Below are 26365 nucleotides of genomic sequence, written 5' to 3'. Positions count from 1 at the left end.
CAGACACGTTCTCCCAATTGTGTGGTGTTTGTTAACTTCAGTCTACACCTTGTGGACATTTATATATCAGGTAAAAAGGTAAAGGGACCCCTGACCATTAGGTCCAGTTGTGGCCGACTCTGGGGTTGCGGCGCTCATCTCGCTTTATTAGCTTCCGAGTCATGTGGCCAGCATGACTAAGCCGCTTCTGGCGAACCAGAGCAGCACACAGAAACTCCGTTTACCTTCCCACTGGAGTGGTACCTATTTATCTACTTGCACTTTGACATGCTTTCGAACTGCTAGGTTGGCAGGAGCAGGGACCAAGCAACGGGAGCTCACCCCGTCACAGGGATTCGAACCGCCGACCTTCCGATTGGCAAGTCCTAGGCTCTGTGGTTTAACCCACAGCGCCACCCGCATCCATATATCAGGTGGTTATTGCATATATCCCTGTCCAGAGCGACAATTCCCAGAGTTTTCTGGGAAGAGGGATTTATTGCTAAACCACTCAGAGAACTGTAGCTCTGTGATGGGGATATGGGTCTCTTAATAACTCTCAGCAACCTTAAAGAACTACAGCTCCCAAGATTCATTGGGGGAAGCCTTGACTATTTGTAGTGGTATGATACTGCTTTAAATGTATAGTGCAGATGGGAGCTTACAGTATTTTGGCCAACAAGTGCTTGAGAGAAACAGTACAAAAGGCAGCTCTGAGTTCTTAACAGTGTGGTGGCCTTTTCTATACCCCTGCTGGTACAGGGGAATTCATAAATCTGTTTTCTTTAGAGCTGTGTTACTGTTTCCTTTGTGTAAATGTTACTATGCAGAAGCTTTTAACTTAAGGCTTCTCCTTTCTATTTGCTAAAATGTTTGGAGCTGGATGATGATGTGTCTTTGCTTTTGGAATTGCTTCCTAGTTTCCATATTTGCTAGTGTAAGTGCCACCAGGCGTTTAGCTATTTATATGCCATCTTTACATTTTTTAAAAAAAACGCTTAAGGGAGGTAACAAATGTGTGCTTATAAATATGCACCTATAAAACCTGAACAACGTACTAGAGAAGCCGTGGCCTTAAAATACAGCATACACGCTGAGCCTGACTATGCACATGCTTTGAGGAATGAAACACAAAAAAATATGAATAGGTGAGCACTAGACTTATTAAAAGAACAAACAAACAAAAAGCCAAACAGCAACTCTAAAGTTCGTCCAGAAACAGGAAAGGCTTTACATACAACCTGAATGCCTGCAAGTTAGGAACAGAGTCTAGGGAGAGAATAGAGTTCCACAAAATTGGGGTGATTACATGTGTTTAAAATGTATGTGTTTTTGGACTTCCGGGTTGGCGCCATCGCCGAATGGCGGACTCCCTCCGAGCTCCGGAGGGAGCCTGCTCGGCAGGGGCTGGGTCCTACCGCACCGGCGATGCGGGGACCCTTAAAAACCACGGCCACGGAGGCCGTGGACATGGAGACTCGGCTGGCACCGCTAGCGCCCTCCCGACTCGTGAAGGAGCCTTTTTAAAGGCTACGGATCGGGTGCCGGGGAGAAGCGTGGTGCTTTGAGTCCACCGCTATCCCTGCCGAGCGAAGCCGCATGCCATCCGGCGGAGAGCGCTGACTTCTTCCATTGAGAATTCGGATTTTAACAACAACCCGTGAGTAATTTGGAAACCGGGTTTAAAAGGAGAAAAAAAAAGAATTTTTTTTCGGATTTGACACGAGCGGGGGGGGATCCAAAAAGGAAGTCAGTCCCCCCCCCCTACTGTAAACCTTCCAAAACAAGGACTGGGAAACCAAGGTCCAAAAAGAATTGGATTGCTGATAAAAACTAAGAATTCCACGATGGGAAATTACAAGAACTGTGCTGGAGGAAGAATGGAGGGAGAAGGAAAACGTAACCCCCCCCCCTGGGAACCGGGGTGATTGAGGAGAGAGCCTGGCGAAAAGCGAAGGAGATTTTGACAGCTGTCAAAGTAGCTGTCAAAGTCGGAAATTCAAAGAGGACTTTAGTACGAGGACTTTGCTGGTTAATTTTGTTACAATTTGTTACAATCTGTTAAAACTTGGATACAAAATGGCGAAAACATGGATAACAATCGGACTTTTGGATTAGAGAAAACAAAGTTACAACAACCCCCCTAGAGGAGTTTCGGGACATTACAAAGAAGGTCGTAAGTGGAAAAATACCATCGGAATTTTACAGGACTGGTTATCTTCTGGGAAAGCTGCAAAACGGAAACAATATTGTGTCTACAGGGTGCTCAGCTAAAGGAGACAATAGAATTTTCTATTGAAGAAAGGAAGGGACTGAACGCAAGTTTTTGTTCCTGAATAACAATAACTCCTGCAGACTTACTAAATTTCTGAATTAGAACGTTTTAGCAGCGGAACAAGAGGAAACTGGACTATAACTTGGAAAGAACAATAGGGGGAGTTTTATTAAAAGGTTTGAAGTTAAATGGTTTCAAAATAATTTTAAAAATAATTATAAAAAGAAAAAGCCAACAAGGAGTTGGGGGGAAAATGTGACTTATGGATTTTAAGAATTCCAGGCAGACAACAAGGATTGGTGGTCAGGGGGAAACTAAACCAGGGACGGGGGGGGGGGAGAAATAGAATCCAAAGGCTTGTCAACTATTTTCTGGATTGGCTTTTTTTTTCTACTATATTTTTTTATTTCTTATTTTCTTATATTTCTATTGTGTGGGGTGTCTTTATCATTAAAAAAAGTGAAATTGTGGAATGGAAAGGGGGCGGGCCCTGTGGAGAGAACTTTTGTCTTCTATTAAGTGTATTGATGAGGATTGTATAAATTTAAATCTAAATTTGACTAATGGTTTAAACAAACTAAGTTTTAATTAGAATTGAGAGCTTGTGGAACCAACAATATGATAGGGGAATATGGTGGGGGTGGGGGAAGGAGGGAGTCCCGGAAAGTGGGTATATGAAAATAAGGCTTTGAATGTACTTTAATCTTTTCTTTCTGTATTTCTGAAAATCTTAATAAATATTATTATTAAAAAAAAATGTATGTGTTTTTGTGGGGGTGGGCTATGGCTTTGTTGTTTTTGTTTTAACTACTTATCTGTGTTTTTATCTTGCATTTTTATCTTGCGAACCGCCCTGAGATCTTTTGATGAAAGGCAGTATATAATTATAAATACAGTGGTACCTCGGGTTACAGATGCCTCAGGTTACAGACGCTTCAGGTTACAGACTCCGCTAACCCAGAAGTAGTACCTCCGGTTAAGAACTTTGCTTCAGGATGAGAACAGAAATTGTGCGGCGGCAGCAGGAGGCCCCATTAGCTAAAGAGGTTCCTCAGGTTAAGAACAGTTTCAGGTTAAGAACGGATCTCCAGAACGAGTTAGGGTAAGTTCTTAACCCGAGGTACCACTGTATAGCAACAGCAGCAGCAACAACAACGGGCAACACTCTTAATGGCAAATTGTGCATTGCCCTCAAAACTCACAGCTTTTTATTTGTATAATGAAAAGAACCTTCAAGAGGTTGCATTTTTTTGAGAAAAGGAACAGCAGTGGTCATAGTAGGAAGCCATTCAGTGCTTTCTCAGCCAGCTACTGGATTTTGATTTTGCTCACCATTGCCCTCAAGAGTGATTTCCTCTCGTCTATCCCTGACAGGGAAGGACTGGACAAACTTTAGGAGGAACTGATCATGACAATGGAGTGACATCCACTACCATCCTCTCCCTAGACCTCCCCCCGCTTCTTCCATCCAGAGCAAAAATCAAATTGAGGGTGTTCCTGCCCTGTGTGTCAGACCAGTGAAAACTTGGGGCAGCCTCATGGTTGTCATGGAGGCTATGAAGTCCTCAGCAGATGAGCAATCAAGAACCTGTCCATGGGAGGGGTGGGAGCAAGGAACAAGGTATAAATAGACTGCCCTAGGTTCAATCTCTTGAATACACAGATATGGCTGAGAAAGATTCCTGTTTAAACTCTAGACTCAAGGGTATACAGATCCACTGGCAGTCTGTGTAGGTGATACTGAGCTGGATAGACTAATGGTCTGACTTGGTAGAGAATAGCTTCCTATGCTATAACTGACCATGATGGGCAATTTCTGACTTCGAGCCAACTTACGAACCTTGAATTTTATTAATATTTAAAAAAATATGCCTGCTCTGCATTTTCATCGTACGTCCTTCTGCCTTAAGGCCCCCGAGCTTCAATATAAATAACAGTTCTGCAGGCTAAAGCTTGACATTAATATACTACGCAGTGACAAATCTGAACTCTTAAGTTTGCTTGTAAAGTGATACGACTGGAAAAGATGTAACCTGCAAACTAAAAAAAAATAAATATTACAAGATGGAGTTGACACGGTAAGCTTAGAACATGTTTTATGTGTTCCTTTTGGCAAACATATGTCAGAGGTACCACTGTATAGCAACAGATCCCCTTCATGGATCACTGCCTTGCCGTGGCGAAGGGGCTTGAAGAACTCAGAGAAGCTATGAACTATGCCGAGCAGGGCACCCAAGATGAACAGGTCATAGTGGAGAGTTTTGACCAAACGTGATCCACCTGGAGGAGGAACCGGCAAGCCACTCCAGTATCCCTGCCAAGAAAACTCCATGGACAAAGACAACAGGCATATAAAAGTTATGACGCTGGAAGATGAGCCCCTCAGGTCGGAAGGCGTCCAACATGCTACTGGGGAAGAGCGGAGGGCAAGTACAAGTAGATCCAGAGCTGATGAAGCGGCTGGGCCAAAGCCGAAAGGACGCTCAGTTGCGGATATGCCGGGAAGCGAAAGGAAAGTCCAATGCTGTAAAGAAAAATATTGCATAGGAACCTGGAATGTAAGAACCATGAACCTGGGTAAGTTGGAGGTGGTCAAAAATGAGATGGCAAGAATAAATATTGACATCCTGGGCATCAGTGAACTAAAATGGACGGGAATGGGTGAATTCAGTTCGGATGACCATCATATCTACTACTGTGGGCAAGAAACCCGTAAAAGAAATGGAGTGGCCCTCATAGTCAACAAAAGAGTGGCGAAGGCTGTACTGGGATGCAATCTCAAAAATGATAGAATGATCTCGATACGAATCCAAGGCAGACCTTTTAACATCACAGTAATCCAAGTTTATGCACCAACTACTGGTGCTGAAGAAACTGAAATTGACCAATTCTATGAAGACTTACAACACCTTATAGAAGTGACACCAAAGAAGGATGTTCTTCTCATCATAGGGGATTGGAATGCTAAAGTAGGGAGTCAAGAGATAAAAGGAACAACTGGCAAGTTTGGCCTTGGAGATCAAAACGAAGCAGGGCAAAGGCTAATAGAGTTCTGTCAAGAGAACAAGCTGGTCATCACAAACACGCTTTTCCAACAACACAAGAGACGACTCTACACATGGACATCACCAGATGGGCAGCATCGAAATCAGATTGATTATATTCTCTGCAACCAAAGATGGAGAAGCTCTATACAGTCAGCAAAAACAAGACCTGGAGCTGACTGTGGCTCAGATCATCAGCTTCTTATAGCAAAATTCAAGCTTAAACTGAAGAAAGTAGGAAAAACCACTGGGCCGGTAAGATACAATCTAAGTCAAATCCCTTATGAATACACAGTGGAAGTGAGGAACAGGTTTAAGGATTTAGATTTGGTGGACAGAGTGCCTGAAGAACTATGGATGGAGGCTCGTAACATTATACAGGAGGCAGCAACGAAAACCATCCCAATGAAAAGGAAATGCAAGAAAGCAAAGTGGCTGTCCAATGAGGCCTTACAAATAGCGGGGGAGAGAAGGCAAGCAAAATGCGAGGGAGATGGTGAAAGATACAGGAAATTGAATGCAGATTTCCAAAGAATAGCAAGGAGAGACAAGAAGACCTTCTTAAACGAGCAATGCAAAGAAATAGAGGAAAGCAATAGAATGGGAAGAACCAGAGATCTGTTCAAGAAAATTGGAGATATGAAAGGAACATTTCGTACAAAGATTTCCATAATAAAGGACAAATGTGGAAAGGACCTAACAGAAGCAGAAGACATCAGGAAGAGGTGGCAAGAATACACAGAGGAATTATACCAGAAAGAAATGGATGTCCCGTATACCCCAGGTAGTGTGGTTGCTGACCTTGAGCCAGACATCCTGGAGAGTGAAGTCAAATGGGCCTTAGAAAGCACTGCAAATAACAAGGCCAGTGGAAGTGACGGTATTCCAGCTGAACTATTTAAAATTTTAAAAGATGATGCTGTTAAGGTGCTACACTCAATATGCCAGCAAGTTTGGAAAACTCAGCAGTGGCCAGAAGATTGGAGAAGATCAGTCTACATCCCAATCCCAAAGAAGGGCAGTGCCAAAGAATGCTCCAACTACCGCACAATTGCACTCATTTCACACGCTAGCAAGGTTATGCTTAAAATTCTACAAGGAAGGCTCAAGCAGTATGTGGACCAAGAACTCCCAGAAGTGCAAGCTGGATTTAGAAGAGGCAGAGGAACCAGAGACCAAATTGCAAACATGCGCTGGATTATGGAGAAAGCTAGAGAGTTCCAGAAAGACATCTACTTGTGCTTCATTGACTATGCAAAAGCCTTTGACTGTGTCGACCACGGCAAACTATGGCAAGTTCTTAAAGAAATGGGAGTGCCAGATCACCTCATCTGTCTCCTGAGAAATCTCTATGTGGGACAAGAAGCTACAGTTAGAACTGGATATGGAACAACTGATTGGTTCAAAATTGGGAAAGGAGTACGACAAGGCTGTATTTTGTCTCCCTGCTTATTTAACTTATATGCAGAATTCATCATGCGAAAGGCTGGGCTGGATGAATCCCTAGCCGGAATTAAGATTGCCGGAAGAAATATCAACAACCTCAGATATGCAGATGACACAACCTTGATGGCAGAAAGTGAGGAGGAATTAAAGAACCTTTTAATGAGGGTGAAAGAGGAGAGCGCAAAATATGGTCTGAAGCTCAACATCAAAAAAACGAAGATCATGGCCACTGGTCCCATCACCTCCTGGCAAATAGAAGGGGAAGAAATGGAGGTAGTGAGAGATTTTACTTTCTTGGGCTCAATGATCACTGCAGATGGTGACAGCAGCCACGAAATTAAAAGACGCCTGCTTCTTGGCAGAAGGGCAATGACAGGCCTAGACAGCATCTTGAGAAGTAGAGACATCACCTTGCCAACAAAGGTTCGTATAGTTAAAGCTATGGTTTTCCCAGTAGTGATGTATGGAAGTGAGAGCTGGACCATAAAGAAGGCTGATCGCCGAAGAATTGATGCTTTTGAATTATGGTGCTGGAGGAGACTCTTGAGAGTCCCATGGACTGCAAGAAGATCAAACCTCTCCATACTGAAGGTAATCAACCCTGAGTGCTCACTGGAAGGACAGATTGTGAAGCTGAGGCTCCAGTACTTTGGCCACCTCATGAGAAGAGAAGACTCCCTGGAGAAGACCCTGATGTTGGGAAAGATGGAGGGCACAAGGAGAAGGGGGCGACAAAGGACGAGATGGTTGGATAGTGTTTTCGAGGCTACCAGCATGAGTTTGACCAAACTGCGGGAGGCAGTAGAGGACAGAGGTGCCTGGCGTTCTCTGGTCCATGGGGTCACGAAGAGTCGGACACGACTAAACGACTAAACAACAACAACAACAACAACATGTCAGAGTATATATTCTGACTTTTTAATAACTTCTTATTGATGTGCCTGAGACAGAAACTTGTCCAGATATTTATTACACTGCGTACATAAATAGTAACATAATAAATTAATCTCGTACTTTCTCGCTAAAGACAAAACCTGCAAAGACGAGTGAGAAGGGCTCAAATTCTGCTTAATGGGTGTCAGTCTTTCATCACTGTGTTTGCCTTCAAATCACCATTTCTAATTGTGATGTTGGTGTGACGTATTTTGGAGCTCTTAGTAAAGTATGCTGTCCTTCCTTTTGTAAGCCTGCTTCATTGTCACTATGTACATAATAGAAGAAAGTCTCACATTATGACATTTCCATCATGCATTATAGTGCAGCCTTTCTCAATCTGGTTCCCTCCAGAATTTTAGGACTGCAACTCCCTTCAGCGATAACCATCATGGGCAGTGGTCTGAAATGATACGAACCAGAGCCGGCCTACCCATGAGGCAGCTTGAGGCAACTACCTCAGGTGATGGCATCCAAGGGGCCCCACTGTTGCTGCTGCCAGACAAGCGGCTGCAGTGGCTTCCTGCTTCCAGCAAGATCTTGCAAGGCCTTCGCAAGACCCCAGTAAGTGAGGACCAGGGAAATCAGAAACCAAGAAGAGAGGAACTTTAATAAAGAATGGGGGAAATTTACAACGTGCTTAAGAGAATGCTGTAAACAACTAAAACTTTGGCAGGATTTGAGTAATGCTGGTAATGTACTAAAAACTAAGGTAAAAATGGTCTATTTAAGAAAAATAGAGAAAATATGTGAGGCAATTGAAAAAGATTGAAAATGGTAACCATGGAAGGATGGAGGGGAGTCTAAGGATTTAGGGAATGCTAAACGCGGGTGGTGCTGTGGGTTAAACCACAGAGCCTAGGACTTGCCGATCAGAAGGTCGGCGGTTCGAATCCCCATGACGGGGTGAGCTCCCGTTGCTCGGTCCCTGCTCCTGCCAACCTAGCAGTTTGAAAGCTCCTCAAAGTACAAGTAGATAAATAGGTACTGCTCCGGCAGGAAGGTAAACGGTGTTTCCGTGCACTGCTCTGGTTTGCCAGAAGTGGCTTAGTCATGCTGGCCACATGACCCGGAAGCTGTATGCTGGCTCCCTCGGCCAATAAAGCGAGATGAGTGCTGCAACCCCAGAGTCAGTCACAACTGGACCTAATGGTCAGGGGTCCCTTTACCTTTACCTAAATGTTGATGATGATGTTTGATATTTCATGAGACAAGTAATCCAGAACATCTGGAGGGCACCAGATTGGGGAAACCTGTTTTAATGTCCATAATGTGTAACTCTATTTACAGTTATTTTCTCATGGAGAGATGGTTGGGCAATGCCTGCCCCTCTGTTTGAAATAATTTCAGAGACCCTGAGAATTAGTGTTTACTCTGATGAAGTATCACTTTTTCCTTCTGAGGAAACTTCCCACAAACACCTCCTCACACAAAAATGGCATGGTAAACAGTGCACTACCGGTGACTGGAGGGGGGCAGGGTGTGGAAACAGGGTTTGCTCTCTGCATGGTGTTATTGGCTCTTGACTGGTGTATTTTCTGCTCTCCATTTGGATCAATGTGGGAAAGTCTTGATCTCGTTCACTCCCTGTTTGTGTTTACAGGCAAAATATAGTGCTTCTCAATCCTTCTCTCTGAATGAACTTGTTTCTGCTTTGCTTCAAGACTGAGCCTCTGGTTCAGCAGTAGGAACATTCTGCTGTAAATGTTAATTATGTTGTGGCTCCCATTCTTACTGTGTAGGCACAGCCGCAAAGCAGCCCACTGTGGCGTCTCTTGTGTGCTCATTTTAAGGAACAAGTGGGTGTTGGGGAAATTTCAAGGAGATGGGAAGCTCTTGTATTTTTTTAAACAAAAATGAAACAATGGAAAGAGGTGGTCAGTGAGTAAGAAAGGGTAACAGGAGGGGATTTATGCAGCTGGCAAAACAGAAGCCAATGCCCACATCCCTTAGCATAGGTGCCAGCCAACTCCCTGGGGCCCTGGGTGCCTGAGCACCCACAGCCCCGGGCACCCATGGTTGTGGGGCCAAGTTGGCACTCCTGTCCCTTAGGGATGGATCATGTATTCTTTCAGTGTGTATGATGCACACATGGCAGGGTGCCATCACTGCTTGTAACAACTTTTGGAAACAGGGAAAAGAGATCCTGACTTTAGACATTTATTTATTATGTGTCCAGGGCAGCTGTTTACCAGCTCCATCTGGTACGCAGGCTGAGACCCTATCTGCCTGTTCACTGTCTCGCCAGAGTGGTGCATGCTCTAGTTATCTTCCGCTTGGACTTCTGCAATGTACTCTATGTGGGGTGACCTGGAAACTACAACTAATCCAGAATGCGGGAGCTGGACTGGTGACTGGGAGTGGCCGCCGAGACTACATAACACTGGTCTTGAAAGACCTACATTGGCTCCTAGTATGTTTCTGAGCACAATTCACAGTGTTGGTGCTGACCATTAAAGCCCTAAATGGCCTCGGTCCAGTATACCTGAAGGAGTGTCTCCACCTCCATCATTCAGCCCGGACACTGAGATCCAGCTCTGAGGGCCTTCTGGTGGTTCCCTCCCTGCGAGAAGCCAAGTTACAGGGAACCAGGCAGAGGGCCTTCTCGGTAGTGGCACCCGCCCTGGGGAATGCCCTCCCACCAGATGTTAAAGAGAAGAACAACTACCAGATTTTTAGAGAACATCTGAAGGCAGCCCTCTTTAGGGAAGCTTTTAATGTGTAACAGACTACTGTATTTTAATACTTTGTTGGAAATCACCCAGAGTGGCTGGGGAAACCCAGCCAGATGGGCGGGGTATAAATAATAAATTCTATTCTATTCTATTGCCTTTATAGCTCACCTTTCCTCCAAGCTGCTCAAGGCAAACATGGTTCCCCCCTCCATACTTTGCTCACAACAACCCTGTGAGGCAAGTTAGACTGAGAGTTGGCAATTCATACAAGATCACCCTGTGAGCTTAATGGATGAATGGAGATTTGAACCCTGGTTTCCCAGGCCTGACACTCTTAACCACTACACCATGCTGTGTCTTGTGGGTGCATCTCAAGCACCAGAATAGATTTATGGCCCCATCTTCAAATTCTTTAGATTTATACCAGCAGCATCTCCACAAATGTTAGCATTATCATACTTACACCAGGCCAATGTGTTGGCACTGGTAGAGACAGAAGAATCAATCCGCTTGTAGTCTATGACACTTTCACACGTTTTCTCCCATAAGTCCATTTCAATTTATTTCTGTTTCAATGTGTTTTTAGAAATCTGCATGAAAATTCACATTTCTAAAACTGTTTTCTCTCAAAATAAGTATTTGTCAATGTATTTTCTCACTTTTAAAACTATTAGAGAGAGAGAGCTGGGAACAGCTGGGAGTACAAGAGATAGATAGATAATTAAGTTCTGTTCTATTAACACATTAGCCTAGCAGGCATAGAACATGATCAGTTCATATTAGTATTCACAAAGATTGAATTCTTCAAGCATCCCTACTTATGACTTATTGTTGTTTTGCCCGTTATCTTTATGCAGGAACTTTTCTTTTCTTTTCTTTTCTTTTATCTGCTAGCTTTATGTAACTATTCCCCACCCATTCTTCAAGTTGCAATAGAAAATTCATAACAGCAGTATTCGGCTATGATTAATGCTGTGACGAAACTAGCCACGCAAGGGGGCATGTTCCAATTACCATAGTGAGTGTGCTTTATTGAGTTATTGGTTTAAAATGATTTCCTCTGTCCTGCCGATTCCCCCAGAGGCTACAAAGGAGCAGCAGCCTTTCCTATAATTGGCCAACTGGGCCAGGTGATGCTTATGCCTATTTCCTCCAGAGGAAATAAGCTTAATGAATGAAAAACTCATTTGACTACAAAGAATTTGGTTGTCCATCATGATAAAAAGATAGAAAATGACTAATCCCAAATGGAAACTTCCATGATTACCCATAATACCTTAGATACTATTAACAAATCACAAACCTGCCTCATATTCTTGACCCAGGAATTGCAGCAAGGCACACACTCAGGAATTCCCAATTCAATGCAAGCCAAAGTGTGCACACTTTAGGTTCAATCCTAAAATGACAGCCATTTCAGCTGGTTGTGACCAAAATCAATATAATATTACACAGTTAAATCAGTTTTTAAAAATAAAAAAGGAAAGCAGGGAGAGCTGGAAAATCATTGTTTTTCAGTTTCCAATTACTTCAGAACTCTATTTAATAATAATAATAATAATAATAATAATAATAATAATAATAGTAATAGTAATAGTAATGGTAACATCAAAACCATAGCTGCAGCCACAGAACTGGCATTAGGGAAATGTACTGTAAATCAGCGTGGGGAAACTGATACAGTAATTTACAGCATAATCATTCATATACATGAAGTTGGGCGACCTGGAGAAATCATTGTTTTTCAGTTTTCCTGTAATATACAAATTAGATAGATAGATAGCCTGTGGAACTCACTGAAAATAGACACCAGCAGTGGTGAAACAGAACTGGTGGGTTAGGAAGATGTAAAGAGTCATGTAAAGGGATGTTTGATCCACTCCGGGGGCGGGGAGGGGATGTGTTTGCTGTCTTGAGTGGATCAGCATGGAGTCACATTTTTCAACCCTTATCTGTTTATCCTTTGCTTCAGACATAGCCAAAGAAATCTTTTTATTATTATTTTTAATTTCTCTTGCAAGCCTGAGCTCATCATGAGCTTTAGCCCACCTGACCTTCACCCTGCAACTGTTGGCTACTTGTGTATACGCCTCCTTTGTGATTCCGTCTCAATTTTTTGCTCCGGGTGGAAGAAAGGGTGGTCTAGGGAAAGGATGGGAGTGGTTATCATGATCAGACATCTGCTTTGCCCCTGTCTTCACAGCTGAGCAGTTCAGCCTTCTCTCTGTCACCCAATAGCATTTCTCTGTCTTCTCCATACAGATGATCTATCCCTTGCTTGTTCTTCCTCTTGACTGGGGAAATCTGAATTTATGGGGGGAGCAGCATAAGAGCTGATTGTGAGGGAGTGCCCTGTGCACAGCACTACTGAAACAGGAGCACAAAACGTCTTCAGATGCAGATTAAACTTGGGTGTAGACAAAACCTAATTCTGCCTATGATAAGCATAGTCTCTTCAGTTAAAAGGGCCTTGTCTGGTTCTGCAAGAGAAAACATCTACTGGGATCTTGGGCTGGATTCCTCTGGGTCAAAGGTAGCAACAAAGCACCCTCAAGTCAGATAAGTGCTGGCAACATGGACTCTTCAAATGCTGGATTTTCTGGGGTCAGTGGAGACGTCTGGGTCAGGAGGGACCTTGGGGTCATGACAGAAGCCATGGCTTCCTTGTCTTCTGATTCAGCCCAAATGTAAAGGCTTACGCAAAATCTCCATATTCTGACCTGATAGCCTTACTCCTGCAGAAACTGAAAAAGAGTTTGAAGAAGAGTTTGGATTTGATATCCCGCTTTATCACTACCCAAAGGAGTCTCAAAAGTCACCTTGAAGGAGAAAGTACAATATTATTTCTAAAGAGATGTGACCTTTTTCAGATCAGATTGTATTAAGTTGCTGTCTTCTCTGTAGTGAAATTAAGAGATGAAGCAGTTTCCTATTTTGCGAAAGTTCACACGAAGAACAATTGTTATAGCAAGCTTAAGAAACAGATTATAGTAGTCATAATACTTCTGGACAAAGAAGGTTTGTGCTTCTGTTACTGCCTCGCTTCTCTCTGTCCAGGCCAATTTATTCAACCTTGAAAGAGTGCTGAGATGTGCATTGCCGGCATGCACACTTCCAGTCATGCTTTTTCAATATATATGAACAGTTTGTAAAACACTTTGCAGATCAGCAGCTGAGACTGTCTCCCTTCCTTGTGCAGGAAGAGAACTGACACTGAGGCAATTAATTCCTGACCTCCCTCCTGCAGGAACAGAAATGGAACTGGGGCAATTAATTCCTTACCCCTACTTACCAGGAAGAAAAAAAGGGGGGATTGGAATCTACAAGGAGAACTTTCAACTAGCATGGCATGGAAGCTTTGCTGAATGACTCATGAGAAAACAAAAAAGAAGGATCTTGTCTATTGGAAAAGGAAGCTTTGTTGGACAACAACAGCTGTAGCTGGTTTCCTTGGGGAAAGTCTATATATTTCGAAATGCCACCCAAAGATAAGGGTCTCCCCTTTAGGTCACTCCTTTTGGGTGTGTTGAGGGCACTTCCCATGGGCAATTTATTGTGGGTAGGCTTTCTCTTAGTTCAGAGATTGGAGCACCCATGTTTGTGAGAGACACTTAACCTGGCTTCCAATGAGAGGTGGAATGCTATGCCTGTGGTGAAAACACAAATGTAGATCAGGAAGATATATTTGCTGTGTAACTGGTGGACATTTTGTGATTTTGCTGTTTTATATCATTTTGGCTGATCTATTGTATTGTTGTTGCATCTTTCTTTTGTATTAATATGCTAATCGCCGCCTGATGAGCCTGTCAGCCAAAAAGCAATGTACAGTGGTACCTCAGGTTACATACGCTTCAGGTTACAGACTCCGCTAACCCAGAAATAGTACCTCGGGTTAAGAACTTTGCTTCAGGATGAGAACAGAAATCGTGCGGCAGCAGCGGGAGGCCCCATTAGCTAAAGTGGTGCTTCAGGTTAAGAACAGTTTCAGGTTAAGAACGGACCTCTGGAATGAATTAAGTACTTAACCCGAGGTACCACTGTATAAACAAACCGTAAGGTAATGCCATATAACGTAACATAATACTGCCCTTTTCAAGCTGGCACCCTCAAGATGTTTTGGTCTACAATTTCCATCACCATGCTGGAGTTTTAGTACAAAAGATCCAGAGAGCATCAGCTACAATATGTTGTGTGGAACCTTCATTTTAACTCCCTGCCAGCTAACTGAGATAGGGAAAGGCCCTTAGTGTCTAGAAAGAGCTCTAATGTGGAAGCAAAGCTGGTGGAAGCTGGGTCAGGTTAAGCTGTGGTCTAGCATTGCTATTTTTCTAGGGGGGAAAGAGGTGCTGGAACTTACCATGAAAAAGAAAGTGTGGTTCAGGAGCTTATAATATTTGCTGGAACTCACCCGTATTCTCTTAGAATGGCAATGGCACCCACCTGAGAGGTGCCGGAACTGAGTTCCGGCAAGTTCCAGCTGGGGAAAAAGTCCTGGAGTCAGGTATGCTTTTTAGCCTCAAAGAAACAAAGAATCATGTTGCATCTTTAATATATCTGTTTGTGGAGGGTTTTTTAAAAAAATAACTTCCTCCTTTTCAGCATCTAAATAATTTTTTTCTGTCAGAAACATCTTCTGCAGGGAAGTGCTCCTTTATGTAATACTCTACTTCCTGCCCCACCACCACCACCACTGGGGAGGGAAAGAAAAGAATGGTGCTTTTGTTGTCGAATGAAATGTATTATCAACAAATGAACACAAATATTATAAGCTCCTGAACCGCATTTTCATGTTGAGGGAGGAAGGTTAGAGGGAAAAGGTTCTTCAGAGTTCAGTCCAGCAAACTGGAGCGAGAGGCCTTATATCTCGTGCACAGGAGGGGTGCCCCATAATTTATCATGGTGTTTGCTGGAAGGATATTTATACCAGCACTTGGCTTTACAATCCAGGGTTTGTGTGAGCGAGTCAGATGGCCTGTTACAAATTGTGACTTCTCTGTACCATTCTGTTTCAAAGAGGCAGTGACAGAGAGAATGCAGCTAGCAATCTGGGCACTTGGACCTTGGAGGGAAAAGAGAAGACAATGAAGTCCTTATTATCAGTCCCCCATCTTGCAAATGCAGTTAAAAACAGGCAGAATACACCTCTTAGAGGGAATTGCTGTGCCTGTGGGGCAAACTTTCACAGATACTTTGCCATCCATCTTGAACTCTTTGACTCCATTACATACAGACCCTAAAAAAAGGATCTTCCTTCTGTTAATAGGCATGGCCTCCAAATCAGTATATGATCATTAGGTTTCTTTCAAGGTTTGGCCCTGTGACCCTTATTTAAATTATATTAAATGGTCAGAATACAGGGTGGGGTTGGGTGGAGGGTATATTTATTCCTGACTTTGTTCAGACACAAGACAATGGTAACTGTGTTGTCCTGGCGGTTGCTGTTTTGTAAACATCCATACTCTAAACAGAATATTCCCTGATTTTCGAGTAATCCAAAACTGATGTCCGCTTTGAAAACATACTATTCACTTTGGCTATGCCACAGTTAAAAATGACTGCTAGGCAGACTGGAAGTCTCCAAAAATTGATAATGAGGGGGAAATAGAGATCTTATGGAGAAATGCAGTCTAATTGGATCAGAATGCATACAAGGAAGGTGTGTGTAGAATCATCTAGACAAAAGTCTTGAGAGTGCACAGTTGCAAACATACACAGATACACAACAAAGCATGGAAGCTAGAAGGCTTAATAGTTGCCTTCCAGAACATAGCTGCTGCTACAGAACAAATGATACAGAACAAATATTATACAACACTTGCAAACATGCTGCTTCTGCAAATTGAAGCAGTAGAGCAGGCCTATGTGAAGCAAGAACACCACCATCCATGATCATTGGCTATGGTTGACCAGGTTTGAAGTCCAAGTTTAAACAGTTATAAAAGGAGGCCTTAATACCTGGGGGAGGGTCAACTTTTAAACTGCTAATTCTGGGTATGAACTGAATATTGCTGGTTCTAATTATAATAATAATAACGAACTTCTCATTTCAGTTCATAGAAGCCAACTTTTAGGGATCAAGGGGGCTTCAATCCTCCCCCAATAAATATTGAGGGGTGATGGACATTGCCATTCAAATGGTGTGTGTGACCACATTATGTGATTGATTATGCAGGGCAGAGCTTACCTGGGGGCCCCAGTATTTTATAGAAGTTGGTACCCCTGTTTCGGTTTCTTGGTGTCTGCTTGTATGGCACCTTGGAAATGGACCTCCATCATTTGGGTGGCAGTTGCTGTGACTTTCAGTGGACTGCTTCCACTTCCATTTTTTAGCTAACACCAACATCTTTCCTGGATCAGACCAGGACCCTGTTTTCTAGAGAGACCAACCAGATGCCTATGGGAAGCCCAGAAACAGGAGAGAAGGGCCATTAGCCCTCTGCTGCTGTTAATCCCCACCAGGATGAGTGGCCATTTCCCCCAGGAGTCCTTCTCCAGCTTGGTATAGTGAACAAGATTCTACACATGCACTGTCAATGTACGGTACTTTGCTGTGCTCTGCTGAACCCACCCTGGGTCCATTCAAAACCTGGCAGTGTTCATACGTCTCATCTTCATGCTAGGCAGTTGCCAGCAAGCAGCTGTGAAAAGGCGGCATCTGCATTCACTGGAACTCAAAAGAATGCACTCAAACTATGGCTCCCAGGGCACTGTGTAAATAATGTGCGTGAGAGAGACACCCTGTCGTCATGTATCCACCAACATTACAGTGGTACCTCGGGTTACATACGCTTCATGTTATAGACTCCGCTAACCCAGAAATATTACCTCGGATTAAGAACTTTGCTTCAGGGTGAGAACAGAAATCGTGCTCCGGCGGCACAGCGGCAGCGGGAGGCCCCATTAGCTAAAGTGGTGCTTCAGGTTAAGAACAATTTCAGGTTAAGAACGGACCTCCGGAACGGATTAAGTATTTAACCCGAGGTACCACTGTACAAGCTGGAAGAAAAGATGAGCCTTTCTTTTCTCAACACTTGCTGAGAAAGCTTGTTAGCCAATTTTGAATCAAGCCAAGTGGAGTTTGCCCATCACTAAATGGAAATTGGTTTCAAGAAGACTGCAAATGCTATGGACAACTTTGCAGAGTCAACAATTTGGGAAGTGTAAAAATAGAATAAAAGATTGACATTGTGATTCCCGATTTAAACAAATTGTGGGGCAGCATCAGAATGGATAAAGTGACAGCACCAGAATAACAGCATCAGAATGGATAAAGTGACAGCACCAGAATAACAGCATCAGAATGGATAAAGCTTACTTTACAGGCCTGGGTCGAAGGGGAGGTGTGTCTCCTTGCTCTTTACATGTCAGATTAGTACTGGCAAATCCTTAAAAGCTGAGTTATGCTGAAAGTATGCGGAGCAGGGAAAAGGTTGCCTTATGAATCAGATCCAGGTTCCTCACTGCAGAAGTTCCACTATGATTCAGAAGTGGATGTGTAGAGCAAGGAACCAATAGGTAACGTGGAGTAAATTTCCACAGCATAGGAGTGGTTGGCTGAGAGGCTGACTGGGTGGGGCTGAAGGTACAACATGCCACTGCGAATTGAAGTGAGACACGCTGCAAAAATGCAGGTCTGTATCTTATAGCTCTGAACCTGTACAAAAGGCAAACTAAATTTCCATGCAGAGGTTTTGTTGTTGTTGTTTCCAGCTCCTCCTAATCAAGCCAAGCATTGGGGCACAAGATTAGATGATTTCCCCAGAGGAGAACTCCAAGGATAGCTATAGCAGAGGTGGAAAAACTTTTTCGGCCCAAAGGGCCACGTTGTCTTCTGAGCAGCCTTCAGAGGGCCACACGCCAGCAGTGGGCATGATCAGAGGCAAAAGTGGGTGGAGCAACTCATGCAAATGTTACCCTTATTCTGCAGGCCCACATTTACATACCGCTCTGTAAGCTCTATGCGGACAAGCAAGAGACATTCCAGCCAAGCAAACTTTACTTGGGCACAGAGGGGGGGCCAATGAAGGGTGTGACCTGGGGGCGTTTGGAGGGCCTGGTTCTTGGCCTTTGGATGTTAGATTCCCCATCCCTACCTTCGAGGAAGGGACGCGGGTGGCGCTGTGGGTTAAACCACAGAGCCTAGGATTTGCCGATCAGAAGGTCGGCGGTTCAAATCCCCATGACGGGGTGAGCTCCCATTGTTCAGTCCCTGCTCCTGCCAATCTAGCAGTTCGAAAGCACGTCAAAGTGCAAGTAGATAAATAGGTACCACTCTGGCGGGAAGGTAAACGACATTTCTGGTTCGCCAGAAGCGGCTTAGTCCTGCTGGCCACATGACCTGGAAGCTGTACGCCAGCTTCCTCGGCCAATAAAGCGAGATGAGCGCCGCAACCCCAAGTCGGTCACGACCTGGACCTAGTGGTCAGGGGTCCCTTTACCTTTACCTTCGAGGAAAGGCTGTAGCTAAGTGGTGAAGCTTGGTGGCGCTGGCTGGGGCTGATGGGAGTTCTACTTCCAAGCATCTGGAGGAAAGCAGATTTGGGCAAAACTGCATTTCAATCTCCAGGTGAGCTTGTCTCCTGCCTGAAACTCTGGACAGCAGCTTCCAGTCAGTATGCAGAGACCACACGGAGCCAGATCAGCTCCGAGAGCAAGCCATTGGAATTCGGGGAAAGGCACCCGAGGGGTGGGCGGTGGGCGCGGCTTCCCCGGCTTGAGCGGCGTCGGCGAGGAGCCGATGCTTATTCTAGTAGCCGGAGCGCGCCCTGCGAGGGAGTCTCTGGTTCCTTCTAAGCGCCGCGCAGGAGGCGCCCGGAGACTTCCTCTGCCGGATCTCCTCCGCGCAGCAGCCCAGCGGGGGCGGGACGGGAGGTTAGGGACGCTTCCTCGACGGAAAGGAACCTGGAGAGAGAGAGAAGGTGGGGCGATGGCTTCGCCGGCCAGGCGACGCAGCAGCGGGAGCAGCAGCCGCATTTGCCTGCCTGGCGCCTGAAGGGCTCGCAGCTTAGACGGGCGAAGGCGGCGCGGAGAAACATTGCGCTCCCGGGAGGGGAGGGAAAGATGAGCTGAGACGCTGCCCGGAGGAGCTATCCGGGGACGGGACGTTCCCCTCACCACCACCACCCCAGCCTGCAGCCTGGCGGCGACGTTCCTCCGTCCGATGTGCAAAGAGAAGCAGGAGATCATGATACTAACACGTAAGCTTCCGCCGTCTGTTCGCGGGTGAGACGGGACGGGCTCGGGGAGCGCGCAGGCAGACGCGCTGCTTTCGGCTTATACTGTCTTCTGTGAATGCGCCCTCGGCTTGTCTGCCCAAAGGGGGCGGGCTCACTCCGGATCCCGGAACCTCGACGGCGAGGCCGAAAGCACTCTGCACGCGCTCAGTGGAGGTGCTCCCCTCCGTTTGTTGCTTCGCGTGTTCCAGAGCGAGCTGGGGAACAGGCGGGGAGCTGAAATGAAGGAGGATTAAGACGGAACGATTTTGCTGGAGCGCTTGCCTGAGAAGTAAATTCTCTTGCGGAGGCACCACTTCGAGGGTTGCATAAGCTCCTCGGCTAATGGGGCTTGGGCCGTGCTTCTCTTGCGGAGAGGGCGGGAAATTGACTTCAGAGGTGCATGGAAAGGCAAGCTTTGCTTTGGAGACGGTTGCGCAGAGATGCTCGCCTAGGCGCGATTTAAACACACACACATACACATATTTTGGCTGCGAGCAACTCGCAGTCTCTAGCTTGCGGCAGATTCCCCATCAGCAAAGGAAGATGTTTCTTTTTCGCGATCAGTTGATAAGATCGACGTGGCTCGGCTCCTGCTTTTGTTATGCTGAGGGAGGGAGGGTCTCGAGCAAGAGGCGAAAGGGCAAGAGAGCGGAGCAAGAGACCCTTATCTTTGCACGTAGGCGAGCTCTTTGCGAGCCGTCGGGGAATCTTCTCCCCCGTCAGAAATGTAGGGCATCTGCCTTTCCCTCCGATCTGGTTTCTTTCATGTTCATCGTTTCCCTCCTGTTCAATCTCCAACTTCCTTGCCTGACATAAAGTGCTTTTGTCTTCCGCGTTTCCTCTCAGTAGCGAATTCACATGGTATATAAGGGACTGCTTCATTCCACTCTCATTTTACAACATATTTTCATTCTTCCATGAACTTTCCCTCCCCGAATGTCCACTTTAATTTCCCTTAATTATCGTCCCAGCTGGAAGACGATTATCACCAGTAGCACACCAATCTGCTATTGGGGTAATATTATTCAGTTTCCCAATTTAGCAACATTAACATGGGAGGGAGTCTCATTTAAGTGTATTCAAGGTTGCAGCCGAAGGCTCCTAGGGAAACAGGAAAAGCAGAAAATCCTTGAATTGTTGAAGCCATGTGGCAGCCTTTCCTTGAAATGTGTTTTCAATTAGTTGAGTCGCTGCCGCCCCCCACCCAGCCAAATGCTGTAAGATGCAATGCCTCACTTCGTGGGCAGCTTGTGTACATAGGTATGCCTTAAAGGGAGCAGCAGATGAAAGGGTTAAGTTGGATGTGTGTTTTGAAGTGGCGAAGAGAAGAGGAAGCTTGAATTCCCTTTTGAAGTTCTTCAATAATTAGTGTGGTGGCTCTTAGGAGCCAGATGCCCTCCCCTTTGAGCCCTGGTGCCCAGGCTCATGATGTCATCGGACAGCCTTTGATCCTTTTTAAGGAGCAACACCCCCTGCCAGTTGTAAACAATGCCTTGTATTTCTAGCACAAACAGAAAACAAATTCTTTTTGTTGTCTGGCTACCTTAGGTACCACCCTCCCTGTCTCTCTTTTTCTCTCTTCACAAAAACTTGCCAATGGCATGCTTGTAGCATCATTGTGAACCAAATGTTTCCATTAAGCTAATGGAGACTGTGTCTAAATGGCCACAAATTGGGTGTGACACATTTAAGTTAATTCTCTCTAACATGTGGGTATTGCTCCCCCCCTTTTTTTAGTAGTCATCCATAGGTTGCTGTTGGTACAGTGGTACCTCGGGTTACATACGCTTCAGGTTACAGACTCTGCTAACCCAGAAAAAGTACCTTGGGTTAAGAACTTTGCTTCAGGATGAGAACAGAAATTGTGCTCTGGCAGCACAGCGGCAGCGGGAGGCCCTATTAGCTAAAGTGGTGCTTCAGGTTAAGAACAGTTTCAGGTTAAGTACAGACCTCCAGAACAAATTAAGTACTTAACCCGAGGTACCACTGTATTGTCATCCTTGATTTTTGCTTTCAAAATGTACTGAATACTTAAATGTCTCTGGTCAAATGAGTATGTGAATGAGGGCTGAATTCCTGTGTTGCACGTATTTGGGAATAGGTTTATTGAACATTGTGGGTCTTACTTCTGAGCAAGCATGCATAGATCGGCACTGCCTAATTAATAGCATACCAAGAGCAAGAGTTTGCTCTTTTAGCATCCAGTTTTAAGGAGGTTTGGGTGTGCACATGCCCACAATTCAGTATCTTTCACCTTTGTTGGGTAAGGAGGGCACAACTGAACAGAGGAAACTGAGCCAGACCATTGCTCCATCTCCTCTAGTATTGCTCCCCTGGCTCTCAGTAGATTTCCAAGTCTTGAGTGGAATCTTTCCCAAGTCCAGATTTCTGAGGTTCTTCTGGAAATGCTTGGGGTTGCACTTGGCATGTTTATGCAGGCAAAGCATCTACTCTGCAGCAACCTTTCACAACCTGGTGTCCTCCAATTGTTTTTTTGGACTACAAGCACATCATGAGGCTGGCTGCAGCTGATAGTTGTAGTCCAACAACATCTGTGCAAGGCTGCTCAACAGCTTAGCTTCAGTTGTCCTCCAAACACATTCTAAGCTATGGGTCCCTGGCATTATTATCATCATCATCATCATCATTATAATTTATTAAATTTGTATGCTCCCCTTCATCTGAAGATCACAGGGTGGTTCGCAACAGAAAAATACAAAATAAAAATAAAATAAATCAATAACTCTGTTCCCAGAGATATTGAACCTATAATCACAAAGATGCAACTGCAGAGACTGTATAGCTGATACTACAAAGCCATCTGTTTGAGTTTCTAAGATCTGCATTGGCTATCAAAGGTGTGCAACAGAGTTCATGCTTTTTTGGCCTGGAGGAAAGGGTGTCTGTTTCCACCCACCCCCTCCCCATGACTGATTTGCATTAACCTGCCAGCTCCGTAGCTCAGGAAGATGCTGGGCAGACAAGTCTCAAGAAACACATCCCTCAGCATTAGGGAGTAGGATTCAATATGATGGATGCGTCTTAACTTCTATTAGCACTCATGATTTGGTTACTCAGCTAAAAAGTGCCCACCCCCTCACACATGTACATGAACACAACTCAAAACCTGCTTTCGAATCTCCCTTCCAAATTAGATTCAGAAGCTGCTTAAAGGGGGGAAAGCTATCACTGATGTCCCCCCCCCCCTTTATTTCTCCTTTGAAAGTCTCTCTCATCTAATTCTTCAAATGGATGTTTGAACTGGCATGATTTAAAGAACAATTTGGAAAGGGAAAAGGAAGCTGTAGAGAAGTGTGCATGGTAAGTACCCATCTAAATCCTGCTCTCTGCAGTTCACTTCCTCTGGAGCCTGGTGCCCTTCAGTCATCCTCTGTGACTTGGAGTTCCTTCGGCTTTGCCTGGTTTGCTAGCTATAGCCTGGTGACTGGAGTCCATGTGCCTCAAGGCTGGATTACTACAATGTCCTCTGCATGGGGCTGCCCTTGGGCCTGGTTTGGCAGACCCAGCTGGTGCAGAATACAGCAGGCAGACTGCTGATTGGGGAACATGGCCAACAACATGGCTTGTTAAAGCATCTGCACCCATCCACAACTGATCCAGGCTCGAGATATTTGTCTTGATTTGCAAAGCCCTGAACAGCTTACCTGAACCCCTATATCCTAGCTCAGTCACTTGAGATCATCTGCAAGTGTGTCATTGCTAGTCCCCTGAGTTAGCAAGGCTCATTCGACATCAAGACAAAATGGAGCCTTTAGTGTCATCAGCCCAGTCCTGTGGGATGTTCCACCAAGAGAGATTCAGCAGTCAGCCTTGATTTCAACTTTTCAATGCCTGCTGAAAACTTTACTATATCTCCAGGCTTATACTGGCAGTTAAGAATACATCCTTCCATTGTGGTTAGCTGATGGTCTCTGATTCTAATTTTTGTGCATTTGTACTGGATGTAGATATTATTGTAAACCACTTTGATATTTTTATGATATAGTGGTATACAGTTGACTCCCAACTTATGTGGTGGTTGCATTCCGGGGATAGCACATAAAGCCAAAATCTTGCATAGTCAACACACGCTCTGCCTGCATCTCCAAATTCTCTCCCAAGGCAACTGCTATGACTGGTGGAATTGCTAGCTCCCCCCCCACACACACACACCCAGGATGTCTGCCCCCCCCCCTAAGTTTTTCGGCCAAGCACAGGAAGCACAAGTTAAGCGCACATAATTTGTGAGTCGTCTGTAGAAATGTTTTTATAAATAAAATAACCGTTGGACTGTCATGGCCACCATCTCGTGACTGTTGCAATGCTGGCTGAGACGGATGGGAATTGTAGCCCAAACCAGGTTGTAAAAGGCTGCTCTAAAGCAGGGGTAAACATCATGGCCAGAGCTCAGGGATGATGCCTATTGTAACCCAACATCTGGAGCTCCCCAGGTGTTGCTGCCCTACAGTAAATAAATAGAAGTGTCCTGAAACATGCAGGTTGTGTTGATTATAATGGAACCAGACTGTGGTGGCCCCAGGCAGACCAAAGAGGTCCCGAGATAAATGACCTTGTCCGGCTAACATTCTGCTTCCTGCTCCCCAAAGATGAAATTTCAGGCAATCGAGCAGAATGTTTTGCCTGTGAGCAGCACGCCCCAGGTTTTGACTTACGCCTTATCTAGCAATACGAGCGGGTTTGCTTTCCTTTTTCTCCCCCCAAGCGCAGATTTTGTGGTTTTTGAGGTATTGTAACTTTATCACGGTCATCAGTTAAAAGAATTATTTTCTGTCTTGAGCCACTGGGAGCTGCTGGGTGTCTCAGCTGGATCAAGGAATTCCCAACAGTGCGGATATTGTGTCTCTGATTACACTTGCAATGCAATTTGTAATGAATGAGAAATAAGGTAATAGCCAAGCAGATTGAGTGCTTTTTCTTAAAGTGTCACCAGAGCTTGATTAGGTCAGCATCTCTCTGGCCAGTAAGCCACCAATAGGCTTCATGTTGCCTCTCGTTTTCATTTGCTGAGCTTGGTATACTACGTTACCTTTCTGATTGGAGCAGAAAGTTCAGTGGCTGATTGTCAGCCCTGGAAATAAGATCACAAAGGTTACTTGCCTCAGTGCACCTATACCGGTCCTTTCTGGCCTAATAGTTTGGGTTGGGGCAAGAACCAGGGGGTCCTTAGTTGCCACAGAAGACTAGAAGACATGCCTATTGATATGCATGGAATATATTGTCCCTTTCAAATGCTAAAAGATTTTCCTAAAATTATTGCTGGTGGCTATGGTCTTTTGTTCCAGGCTTTTACTTGAAATGTACATGATGGAAGGTACGGTATATGGATTGGTGCTGCTTTGGGCCTGAGTATTTAATAGGTCAGAGCACTTGGCTCTCTTGTATCAGTTGCTTTTGACAGAGCTATTCAGTGTTACAAGATTCAGGCAAACCTATATTATCAAAACCGGTTTGAAGTCCATATCGTGATATTGGTTTCATAGTTTTTGATATATCGTGATTCATGGTGTGTGTTAGGGTGGGGCAATATATCATCCAAAACTGGTTTCAAGCCCATAGCATGGTACTGGTTTTGTAATTTTTGACCTAGCAATATATTGTGAATCATGGTGTGTGTGTGTGTGCACTATGCAAAATCACAATGTGGGAAACCCATGACGCCAGCCAATGCCTCTCTGTAGCTCCATCCGTATTTCAGACATTGTGATATATCCATATATCATGAGTTCATGAAATTCCTTGTTAAAAATAGGTCGGACAATACTGGCTAGATGGAAATGGTTGGACTGACTCTGTTTAAAGATGTTTCATGTGTTCCTGCATCAGTTTGTACGTATGATGCTGATCCCTCACACACAAACAAGCGTCATATTCAAAATGTGTGGGTTGGGGCAGGTGTGTTTTACATGCCATGCAACATAGGATCTTTTGAGCCTCATCTGCTCCAGTGTGAAGCAGTATTGCAGACTGTAGCTCTGAGATGGGAAAGCTCTCTAGATGCTGCTGTCCTACAATTCCTACTTTCCCTGACCATTGGTCATGCTATCTGTAGCTGAATCAAGAACAACAATATCCAGGTGGCCACAGGTTCCCCATCCCTCTTGTACCTGGATTTATTGGGGGGGGGGCAACAGAAATTGAACCATGTAGACTTCTGCCCGGGACTTCAGCAGGAGACAACTGCAGTTTTTCGCCTATTCAGGGGGATGGGAAGAATGAAGGCTTGTGTCAAACAGGATGGTCCCATATTGTAAACAAAAGTTTCTCATACTTCACTAGCAACAGGAAGAAGGAAATGAGGCTATGCGGCAGAACTGACAGGCTCCAGACAATACCAGACCCACCCCAGCATTTGAGCTCCATTGCCAAAAGACCTAAAGACACAAAAATAACTTCAGATGTTTCCGCTTCCTTTTTATGCTTATTACAGAAGTATAACCAAATCCAAGGCAATCTGTCTTGCATACAGTCTTCCCTATAAAATGACATTGTTGTGAGGAACGATAAGAGGTCCAGAGCTATTAGGACAAGGGCTCTGCTGCTTCCCTTGCGCACCCAAAACATAACTAGCAGATAGTGAGAGATCCACAAATTCCTTCCTTGCACAGAAGAATGCAAAGCCAAGAACATGCATTTCTTAAAGTGCCAATCAAGCCTCAGTAAAAGCCTCAAGGTTTCTTTTTAAGAGGATTCATCAGGGTCCTGGACTTGGCCCCAGAAGTAAGAGGCTTAGATTCCTGGTGGACTTTTTTGGGTAGCCTTGGAGCCAAGATTTCTTTT

The 26365-nt window shown here is 44.8% G+C and overlaps 1 protein-coding gene across 7 annotated transcripts in view; it reads left to right on the top strand.

The window, feature by feature from the left end:
* The window catches only part of DLC1 (DLC1 Rho GTPase activating protein), a 242050-nt gene that overhangs the window by 178634 nt on the left and 37051 nt on the right, over positions 1–26365 (top strand). Inside the window, exon 1 of one of the 7 annotated variants that reach the window (XM_081924336.1) lies at positions 19114–19549. The exons of the other annotated variants lie outside the window; for them this stretch is intronic. Coding sequence (XP_081780462.1) covers positions 19513–19549 — 37 coding nt within the window. The 5' untranslated portion in view covers positions 19114–19512. Of the gene's footprint in view, positions 1–19113; positions 19550–26365 lie in introns of those variants that run through there. 7 annotated transcript variants of the gene reach the window in all.

This window comes from Podarcis melisellensis, assembly GCF_964234715.1.
Source record: "Podarcis melisellensis genome assembly, chromosome: 9".
Lineage (NCBI taxonomy): Eukaryota > Metazoa > Chordata > Lepidosauria > Squamata > Lacertidae > Podarcis > Podarcis melisellensis.
This window is presented reverse-complemented; position numbering and strand designations above follow the sequence as displayed.